The sequence below is a fragment of the Elephantulus edwardii genome, unplaced genomic scaffold (genome assembly GCF_000299155.1).
Source record: "Elephantulus edwardii isolate Elephantulus edwardi_28Jun2011 unplaced genomic scaffold, EleEdw1.0 scaffold00015, whole genome shotgun sequence".
In the NCBI taxonomy this organism is placed as follows: domain Eukaryota; kingdom Metazoa; phylum Chordata; class Mammalia; order Macroscelidea; family Macroscelididae; genus Elephantulus; species Elephantulus edwardii.
The window spans coordinates 546,497-558,144 of NW_006399765.1; the positions used below are offsets into that span (position 1 = coordinate 546,497).

The 11,648-nt window shown below is 38.2% G+C and overlaps 1 protein-coding gene across 1 annotated transcript in view; it reads right to left on the bottom strand.

The window, feature by feature from the left end:
* The window catches only part of TADA2A (transcriptional adaptor 2A), an 80,404-nt gene that overhangs the window by 57,730 nt on the left and 11,026 nt on the right, over positions 1 to 11,648 (bottom strand). Inside the window, exons 2-3 of the mRNA XM_006881382.1 lie at positions 6,267 to 6,373; positions 5,189 to 5,248 (exon numbers count right to left, since the gene is read on the bottom strand). Coding sequence (XP_006881444.1) covers positions 5,189 to 5,248; positions 6,267 to 6,373 — 167 coding nt within the window. The remainder of the gene's footprint in view (positions 1 to 5,188; positions 5,249 to 6,266; positions 6,374 to 11,648) is intronic.

Consider the following 11,648-nt stretch of genomic DNA (forward strand, 5'->3'; position numbering starts at 1 on the left):
ATACCGCCTTCCACAGTGGTTGCACCATTTTTACACTCCCACCAACAGTGAATAAGGGTTCCAGTTTCTCCACAACCTCGCCAGCATTTGTTGCTTGTTGTTCTGTTAAATTTTGCTATTCTGACTGGGGTGAGATGATATCTCATAGTTTTGATTTACATCTCTCTTAGAGCTAGGGATTTTGAACATTTCTTCATGGGCTTGTTGGCCATCTGAATGTCTTCTTCGGTGAAGTGTCTGTTCATATTCTGTGCCCATTTTTCTATTGGATTATTCACCTTTATCATGTTGTGGTGCTCAAGTATTTTATAAATTCTAGATATAAGTCCCTTAACTGACATGTCATTACCAAATACTTTTCCCCAGTCTGTGGCTTCCCTTTTGACCCTGTTGAAGAAGTTTTTGGATGTGTACACACTGGGTTTCTAAGGCTGTAAATCTTTATGGGAGGATACTGCCCATATTTCTCCCAATGGCCAGCTGGTGAATTAAAACTGTAAGAAAGGTCAGTAGGGAACTCTGGAGACCTAGTAGGTTAAGGACTTGTACTACCAACCCAAAGGCAGGCAGTTTGAATCTACTATCTGCCCTGAGAGAGAAAGATGGGCAATCTCCTCCTGTGCATATTGTCTCTGAAAACCTACTGGAAAGTCAGCTTTGAGTTGGTTCTGACTCAACAGCAAGGAATTGGAATTTCTGTGGGAAAACTGGCAGTCCAACAACTAACCCAACTCTTAATGATAGGAGAAAAAAAAATCCAAAAGGTTTCTGCAAGTTATAAATAATGAAATTTCAATGTAAAATTATTTTCCAAAACAATTTTGTTGTTAATAGTCATACACTCTAAGAAACATGTTGTGGTGGGGTTCAGTCAAGCTGGAACTAACTCTTAGCTATTCCTCCAGCAGGTTTTTAGAGGCAGTAAACTACATGGGAGGAAACTGTTTGTCTTTCTCCTATTGAAATATCATACTAAGAAATTTACAATTATAAAATGAAACTGATAATTACTAAGTGGCATCCACTTCCTAAACAACAGGCCTTGGAAACTCTATGAACTTTGATAAATGACGATAGTTTTAGAAAGGCTTCAGGCCTTTTGTTCATAAGGTCGCTATGAGTTGTGCTCGAATCAACGGCATCAACAACAACAGCAACAATTACTAAACATTCTGTGTAGTCTGGTGTGGGAAGAGGGCTACAGGTGCACTAAGTGACACCATTCATAATGCTAGCACTGCTCACGGAACTCATATTATGGAGTAGAACAAAGTGTCAGAGGATCTTTAAGACTGTCACTTTTTGGAAGCACAGAGCCGGGTCTCAGTTCCAAGGTGAGTTTGAACTGCTAACTTTTATATTAGGTCTGTGCTTAACGATTTGCACCACCTAGAGACAAGGGTTACACAGACATAAACACGACAGTTCACAGACCAGTTGAAGAGCCCATGTTATTATCAAAATTGTACTGAAGAACATGAAATAATTAGCCTTTACCAACTTAATTGTGAGATATACAAGAAAAACTCCCATGCCTCTACTCCTAGGGGGGGAAAAAGGGCATGTAAGACAGTATTTTTAAAAAGCTGAATCAGTATTATTCAATTCCTGATCAGACTTTAACCCTACTGAACCAAGACTCTCTGAGAGCAGAGTCTAAGACCCTACATTTGAACAGGCTCCCAGGTGATCGTTACACAGTAAAGGTGAAGTACTGATGGTATAAACAGTGTGGCAGAAGGTGCTGCCTTGACTTGTTCAAGGTTCTAAGAATTACAAGACAAAAATAGGCAGAGAACTCAGAAATCTTGATTAATGCACCACCCACCACTGCATGAGTAACTCCCAAAAATACAGCACTGTGAGATGACAAAAGTACTAAAGACCATCTAAAGATATCCGAGGCTTCTTATGCAAAGACTCAAGTTTTTGGTGGCATCGTGTGTGTGTGTGTGTGTGTGTGTGTGTGTGTGTGTGTGTGTGTGTCTGTTGAAAGGCAAAATCTAATCATCATTCCTGCAGAAGGAGTCAGAGAACAGGTTAAGACAAGTCAAAAAATGGGAAGTAGTATATAATATACTCCTAAGAGTTATCCAAAGGAAAAAAGACAGAATTCCAAAATATATTTGTATGAATGTTGAATATGTGAAAAAGGATGATGTAATCAGCAGGGTTCAGTGGACTTGGAGTGAAACAGAGTCAGTGTCTTTAGCATTATGCAGAAACAGAGTGCCCAGAATAGCTGAAGGGAGCTCATGGGCAGCTTTCTTACACGATGCATAGCATGACTCACTCACCTACCCAAGCTAAACTAAATGATCCCTTAAGGGATCATTTTCACAATTAAAGTGAATAAATCTGCCTTTTGGTTCAAGACATTCTGTGTGAACTGTGAAGAACAAACCCATTTTTTTTAATAGATCTAATAACCTTGGTGAAACGTATTTAAAATCTTTTACTTTGACCATATACCCTTCAATTCTTCACTGATTTTACAATTAACAAAAAGGAAAAACAATTTTAATAAGTCTTGCAACAATTATAGTAAATCTTGCAATTAGTAAAGATATTAATTAAAAGAGGGAAGTTGTTCAGAGAGTTATGAGAAGGCTTTGGAGTCCTGGTGCCAACATGGTTAAATTTCATTGCCGCTAACTACCAGGATGGTAGTCTGAGCCACTCTGCAGGAAGGAGATGTGGGAGACAGATTCCATAAAGATTTACAGCCCCGGAAACCCTACAGGGCAGTTTTACTCTGTCCTAAAGGGTTACCTGATATGCATCTGAGAGCTGGACAACAGTAGAAGAACTGATGCCTTTGAGCTGTGGTGTTCAAGAAGAGTACTGAATACCTATCTCATGGACTGCAAAACAGATGTATCATAGAAAAAGTGTAGCAGAGTGCTCCTTGGAAGCTTCATCTCTCATACTTTGGGCATGTTGCTAGGAGAGGCTTTGGAAAGGGACATCAGCTTGGAAAGGTGAAGGGTTGGAGAAAAAGAGGAAGACCCTTAACCATATGGAGTGATGTAGTGACTGCTACAATGGGCTCAACTGTGTCAGGGATGATGAGGATGGCACAAGACAAGAGAGGGTTCAGATGTGTTGTTCACAAGGTCACTATGGGTAGTACTCAACTTGATGGTACCTAACAACAACAACAACAACAACAACAACAACAACAACGTGCTGTTTTAGAATCAAAGCAAAGGCAATGGGCAGTAAGGCAAGCTAACTGACCGCAGGAACTCCATTATACGGCATTTCTTTGCTTAATTTATTATGCTTAGTTCTTGAGACCTAGACACTCTCAAGACGACTTTAAAAATGATCACATTCAGAGATGATCATCAGTCCTTTCAACAGAATTTTTACGAAATTGCAGGAGAGCTCTGGTGGCCTAGTGGCAGGAAACTGCACTGCAATCCCAGAGGTGCGCGGTTCAAATCCACCAGATGCTCTGCTGAAGAAGGAGAAACAGGTACCTCCTGTACCAGTCAGATCCAATTTGACGGTACGCACATTAAAAAAAAATAATTTTTTTTTAAAAAAGAAATTGCAATAAATACATGACATTGCTGAGGTGAGCAGAATTCCCTCGAGATACCTGCCCCCCATTTACTTAATCAAACACTAACTAGATACTGCTGTGCAGGAACTGGACAGACAGATTAAGATTACTACCCAGCTGCCCTTAAAACATGCAGAATCTCTTGGATCATCCTGATGAGCCTCATATAATCACATGAGCAAAGAGCAGAAGAGTCAGAGAGATACAGCAGCAGAGGCAGGAGAGATCCTAGGAGTAAGGAGGACTCCCCATTGCTGGTTGCTCCAGGGACAGGGAAAAGCACACAGGTGTGAGGGTAGCCTCGAGAATATGAGCCTGACCCCCAACCCAGAACTAGGAAGGAAACTTCAGTTCTACAATCACACAGAAATAAACTCTGCCAAAATCTGGAAAAGCTAGGAAGTGGATTCCCTCAGGATCTCCAGGTAAGAGGACTGACAGCACCTTGATTTCAGCCTAGTGGCATCTAGAGACTACCCAGAGCAAACCAGCCAAATACCATGAAACTATTATTGTCAAGCAGATAGGCCAGCGTTCTTTCCTGTAAGAAAATAAAACATCAACAAACTGCTTAGTGAACTTGGAAACGTAATTTATGCTATGTATCCTCTGACCCAAAGGCAAGTGGTTCGAATTCACTAACCTCTTTGTTGGAGAAAGATGAGCAATCTCCTTCCATGTGATAAATACCTCTGAAAAGTGGGATTCTCAGCTACATGTCACCTCCAACTCAATGGCACAGAACCTCAACACGCAAATGTATCTGTATCTCTATATGTATCTATATATCTGTCTATCTATCTTCAAGCAGACTCCAGATTCATTTCGACTTATTAATGTATTCATTCCCCAGGTCAGGACTACTACAAGGATACTACTAATATTGGTTCTCATCTTTGTTATTGTTATTGTGTACCGTCCAGTCAGAACTGACTCATAGTTGACTATCCAGTGGCTTTTCAGAGGCAGTTAACTGTACGAAAGGAGACTGCCCATCCTTCTTCAGCAGAGCAGCTGGTGACCTTGAACCATGTGCTTTTAGGATTGCAGTACGGCTTCTTGCCACTAGACCACCAGAGCAAAGGTGTCAATACAAACAATCAAACTGCAGCTAAGTTTTATTCTGGCCTGAAAATCAGCTGGCCTGTTGCACTCATTATTTAATTTGCTGTATGTTCATTTTATAGCTTAACTTTAACAAGATGTTTACTGTCTCAGGGCAGGGAAATGGGCTCTAGATGTAAATTTCACCAATGCTTACGATGAATCATGTAGATGTGCGATTAACAAAAACAAACAAACACCTTTGCTGATCAATATGTTTAAGCATAAAAAGCAAAATACCTCCTATTGTCAGTATTAGTAAACTTCAAAAAGTATTTCCTTTAAACAACCTCAAAATTTAACACTGAAATCTGAGTAGATAAAATTGTATTTAAATTATCTTAGTAGAGCTATAGAGCCACAAAATTCTGCAAAGTTTACTGGGTAATGATTACCAGATTCAGAAGACAAGAGATAAAATAAAGCTACTTAGAGAAAGAACAAAGATACATTCTCAGTATGATACTGGAAAAATGAATGAACATTCCTGGGAACTCCATCATTCCTCATTACCATTATTTCGTAAGTATGATCACTTTGATGTTTCTTGTATTCAAATCCTCGGGTAAAACACTGTAAAAGAAAGGAAAATTAAGTTACCGGCAAGCCACTATCTTACAAAACAGAAGACAGTTTATGTGTACTCTTGTGATGAGGAATTAATTTTGTCTGCATCTACAATAGGATGGTACACTGACGATCACAGCTTTTCAGTAGCTCTCAAAGAGAAAAAAAGAAATGTGAATAAAGGCTTTTTTCTGGGACAACACTTCCTTTGATAAGAGTAAAAGCCCTGGACAGACTGTCTATATTTGCCCCATATCTACCACATCTCAGCAATTCTAAGACATATCTTTGTTTTCATATTTGGAAATGGGAATCATAACGGAAGCATATTAAATTCCCATTAGTCATTTCTACACATTTTGAAATTTGTGAAATAATCAATCGTGTCTTGGGTAGGATAAAAACAACACTGTTTGCTGTGTGACCTTTGGCAAGTTAGTTAACCTTTCTCTGCCCAAGTTTCTTCATCTATAATACTACTTATCCCCCCCCCCAAAAAAAGAATACTTCTCCCATAATGTTTGTAGTGATAATTATAAGGTTAATTAGTGCAAGTACTCAGAATAGTGTCTGGCATAGAGTAAGCACTTCTTTTTTTTTCCTTCCCTGATAACCAAATCTTGTTTTCTACAAAGAGTCAATACAAGCAGGTAATAATGCTTGTTTAAAAGAGTGAGCACTTCTAATTAGTATTATCATATCATCCAAAACACAGCTTGTTTCCTTGTTACCTGCTCAGTCAAAGATGCTATCAAATGGAACAGTCCTCCACTTGTTTCATTTATGTCTAATACTTTAGACCCACTGGCCAAACATTAGTCTTAAGGTAATACAGACATATGGTATATTGAATAGTATCTACTTGCTTTGTTTCTCAACTTTGCACTGGTTAAAAAAAAATGTGTAATGGAGGACTGACTGGAAGGAATAGACTTAATAACAATAATCAATAATTACCTCAAGATTTACTCTATCCATAAAACTAGGCTAGGAGAGACAAGCCTCTCCTTAGTGAATTACCTACCTGCAAGCAGAGAAAAAAAGGAGGCGGTCCACATTCAGCACACTTGATATATGGCTCCATGAGGTAGGAGGAGCAGCCTCGGCAAGGTGGTTTATCAGAGGGATCATCTAGAAGAAGAACACACACTAGCTTCAAAACTCCTTACTCTTTTAAGTGCAAAAAGGTGAAAAATCTACAAATTACATAGGTAGTAAGGTGTACTGAAAAGTTCATGGAGATAAGGTGAGTTAACATCAAATAAAAGAAAAAAATAATAGTAAAATGAAAATTGTTTTTTATTTCAGCACAACTTCTACCCTTCTTAACGTTTAGTATACTACATTAAACAGCATTTCAGTAGAATAGTGCTTGCAAAGAAATTTACAAATAAAAGCTTTAGCTGCAATTTTCAAGATGTAACTTTTCAATGGCTCAGCTTGGGGGTAACTATGAACCCACTCCAATACAACACATATTAAGTAAATCCAACAAAAGGTTAGCAATGGTTTGTTCTAGGTAGTGGGCATGCAAGTTGTCATATACTCTTAATTTTTATGTTTGAAATCAATGATAAAAAGTTGGAGGGGAAAAATTCCCTTAAATATATGCCTTTGAATACATTCTTTTATACTTGAATTGGGAGTTAAACCCAGAAAGCCCTTTTTCCCTCTTTTTCTTCCATGTTAACCAGAAAGTACAGCTAACCTTCCTCCAGATACAATGACTATTATTATTATTATTTCTAAAATATTAAAGAAATAAGTATAATCTAAATTCTCTAAAGTCAAAAGAATCAGGTAAGTGCCCCAAATTCTGGCTCTCTGGAGTCAGAGCATATTTAATTTAGGAGCCTTTGAAAAAAGGGGGAGTTCTGGGGATGAGTTGTGCTGCTAACCCAAAGGCTAGTCTCTGGCTGTTCGAACCCAACAGCAGCTCCTATGGAGAAAGCCGGGCAGTTTCCTCCTGTTGGGATTACAGCCTTAGAACCAGATCACTGTGAATAGGAACCAGCTCAAAGGCAGTGACAATGAAGCAGAGAGAAGACAAAAGCTTTGGAAGAAGATGAAGGGATTTCATTGTTTAGCCTGAGGCAGGATTTCTCATTCTATAATAGCATTTTCCTCTCTAAATTCTAGAAACACTCTTCAAGGCCTCTTTTTCTCTTCTGAGAATTATTGCTCTTTTTAGTTGTTTCTAGATGAAGAAATGGAGGAAACTAATATGGGTGAGAAATATACTGCTTCTAGCTAACCACTTATCTTTTTTTTTCTTCTAATTTTCATTTTATTTTAATAATTTTAATGAACATTTACAGAGATTTTGGATTTCCATTCATTCATTGCTCTTATTAGTGATTTTATTGAAAGTTTACACAACACTGTTCACATTTTAAATTAAGACATACAAGAATGAAAATTGCTTAATAATAATCACCAGATGACCAATTTTTACCAAATTGCTCTTTTCCTCATTTTTTTATTTCACTGATTTAAGTTTTTCTTTCTTTAAATATCTCAGAAAAAGAATTAACGAAATTTTTGGGTGGCTTTTTTTTTAATGGAGCTGACATTCACAATCCATAAAATCAATCTGTACAATTACAGAGGCATTTAGTATACACACTGTACAATTCAGAGGCATTTAGTATACACACAATGCTGTTCAACTACCACTTCTATCTTGTCCCCACATATTTTCATCACCTCCCAGACAGACCTTGTTCCTAATCAGGTACTACCTACTCTGGCCTCCCTTCAACCTCTGACAAACCATATAAAAGAAATAAATGTGTCAACGTTTATGTCTGGTCTTCTTTCATTTAGCTTAATGTTTTCCAGGTTCATCCAAGTTACAAGATGAGCCAGTATGTTATTCCATTTTATGGGTTAATTATATTTCATTTATACAGACATTCCTCATTTTAGTAAGGAACTTTTTAACCCTCAGAAAGAAAAACAATTATTTTATGAAAGCAACTCAATTATTAAAATTTTAGACACAAAAGTAGAGAGAATAAAGTACAAATTAATCCATAATCCCCCTACTCAGAAATGTCTACCAATAACCTGTTTATTTTCTTAAAGCCCTTTTATGTTTAAGCACACTAAACATAAGTGGGGTACTACACATAGTTCAAGCTGCTAACCAAAAGTCCAGCATAAAGAAGAAACAGGAATGGAGCGAGTATATAAACACCTGTCTTGGAGAAAGTACAGCTCAGTGCTCCTTGTAGGTAAGAATGGTGAAGCTTCATCTCTCATATTTCGGGCATATTGTAAGGAAAGGATATCAAGGTGAAAAGGTCGGTCAGCAGGAGGAAAACCCTCAATGAAATGGATTGGCACAGTGCCTGCAGCTATGGGATAAAATGTATCAGAGATAAGGATGGCACAGGATAGGAACTCATCCAAGTCTCTTGTTCATAGGGTCATGATGAGTCTTACTTGATTCCACAGCACTTAACAAAAATACCAACCAACCGAAAGGTTGGCAGTTTGAATTCACTAGCCGCTCTGTGAGAGAAAGATGTGGTGGTCTGCTTCCATAAAGGTTTACGTTCCTGGAAACCTTCTCTCCCATTGCTGTCAAGTCAGAATGGACTCATAGCTGATCTTCCAGTGGATTTTCAGAGGCTGTAAACTGTTCTCTATGTTGTTGTTGTTATGGACCATATTTGTTGTTATTTTAAGCCATCAGAGCTCCCTATAAGAAAGTCCTAATATGACTTTATGAATATTTAGAATAGACTAGATAGAAGTGGATTTGATTTCAGGGTTATACATTTTTGTAATTACCCTTGGTGTCACAATGGTTAAGCATTCGGTTAAAGGGACATTTTCTAAATCAGAGGAGGTAGTTTTCTGGTTGCCACAATTACTTCAAGGCACTTACTGATAGTTAGCAAGTAGAAACCAGGGAAGTTAGAAATCAGGCAATGCTCAAGAGAGTCCTATAAAACAGAATTGGCTGTGTCCTGTACACCTTTCAACTGCTCCACCAGACAGTCAAGTAAGTGAAAATCTGTTCATAATTACATGAGCTTAGAACCTAATTATACACATAGCACAAAATATCAATGATAGTTTTGTTATAGACCTAATTTTCTAGGAGGGCAATTGCATGCAATTCTAGAGAAGTATTTTGCTTTCAGAATTTTGCAACTTGTGATACTTCTGAATCAACAATACAATGCCCCTGAATCATTCTGCATGTATCAATCATTACAAGACAAGCAGCTGCAGCAATTCAACAAATGGATACAAGTGTTTTCTGGAGGTAGTTCCAGAGTTCTGATTTATGGACAAACTGGCGGTTACCCTTTAATGCTATGTAAAGTCATCTTCACTTTGAAACAAATGAACCAACCTGAAAACAAATTTATTGTTAGAACTACCTTTACTTGCTGCATGTGCAGCTTTAAATCACTGGAAAATCACTGAAAAGGCTTCAAGCTCTTTCCTTGCATTAAGTAAGAACCATTTGCAGTAGTTTGCATTTACCTACAAATTCAACTAAAAGTCACAATTAGGAATGGATCCAGCTTATAACTTAGCAAATGTCTGCACTATAGTCATGCCTATATTGGTTAGAAATGGCATTATTTTATTAGAAGTTAGTTCTTGTTTCTACTTTGTATCATAGCTAGGGCATGTTTGGGTTGGTTTTTTTTTGTTTTTTTTTAAGGTCACATGTAATTTTACCTTGCTATATATTTACATGGAGGGAGCCCTGGTAGTCTTGTCTGTAAGGAGTTGCAATTCTAACCCAAAGGCAGCGCCTCTTCCAAGAGGTCTGTCTGATTCCACAAGCTGCTCTGAGGGAGAGAGATGTACAGTCTCCCATGTGATTTGTACAACAGCCCTAAACCCTGCTCTATCCTGTGCCAATCTCACTGTCTCTGACACACCCACTCCGATTACCCCAGGCACTAAATCAGTCCACCTCATAAAGTCTTCCTCTCCTGCACTGTCCCTCCACCCTCCCAAGCATGACTTCCTTCTCTGAGGGCTGGACCCTCCTTGCAACATGTCCAAAGTATGTCAGACGAAGTTTCAGAAACCTTGCCTCCAAGGAGCAGCCTGGTTTAATCCTGTCCAGGAAAAACTTGTTTTCTGTCAGATACTTCTCTGAATCTGAGCATTCAGATTGAGACAGACTAGGAAGGATTGGCCATCTACTTCCAAAATAGCAGGCCTCTGAGAGCCCTATGTACAATAGTCATGATACAGTCACTATTTTTTGCCAATATCATAATTCAGAGTCATCAACTGTCCCTCCTTATTCACTGTGGTGTTGGTTTATTAATTTTAATGAACATTCACAAAGATTTCTGGATTTCCATTCATTCATCGTTGCACTTTTCTCCCTTCCCACCTCTTCCCCCTCACTGTTGTTTTCACATGCTTGAAACGATTATAAAGCCAAGGCTAGTCGGGGTTGTGTATGGAGCAGAACAGCTCCCTCGCTGTGATCTGCTGAGAGTCAGCACTTGACACACACACACACACACACAAAACAAAAACCAAAACAAACATGTCACAGTCCTCCGTCACCTTAGCAGTTTTTCATGCTCTTCTGCAGCAGATCTGCCCAATACATCATTTGATTTCTTGACTACTGCTTTTATGGGTGTTAACTGCAGATCAAGTAAAAGGAATTCCTTGATCATTTCAATTATTTTCTCCACTTATCAAGCTGCCTGCTCCCATAACGATTAGAGCGCTAGAAACCTTGTGGAGTTCTACTGTCTTACTAGGTCACTAGGGTCCCAATCAACTTAATGACCATGGACAAAAAGCTAAAACCCATAACATAGAAAGGATTTTTTAAAACTGAGAGTAGAAGACCAAAATTCCTATCACAAAATTTAAAAAAAAGAGATAATGTAAAAGTAAATAAGTAAACACATCATGATACATCTATAAATGACCGTTAAACTAATGAAGAGATACTCAGCTTTACTTGTTGGGAATGAAGACATCTCTAATACCCCAAAAATTTGTATGCTCAAGGTTACGCAGTAGAGCACCATCTACAAATGCAAAATACTATTTAAATGTCTAAGCATTAGAGTCTAGTTTAATGAGCTTCAGCACATTCACACAATGGAGTACAATGCAACTCTAAAAGAGGAATGAGAATGATCTCTATATACAGAGGGCTTTCTAGGAGAGATTACTAAGTTGCATTAAAAAGCAGAACATAAAAAGTATGCTTTCTTTTTCATAAGAATGACCAAGTAAGGGGAGCTCTGGTGGCCTAGTGGTAAAGAGCTGCAACTACAATCCCAGAGGTGAACAGTTCAAATCCACCAGATGCTCTGCCGGGGAAGGAGGGACAATCTCCTCCTGTACCAGTCAGATTTGATTTGACGGTACACTCATACAAAAATAATAAAATAAA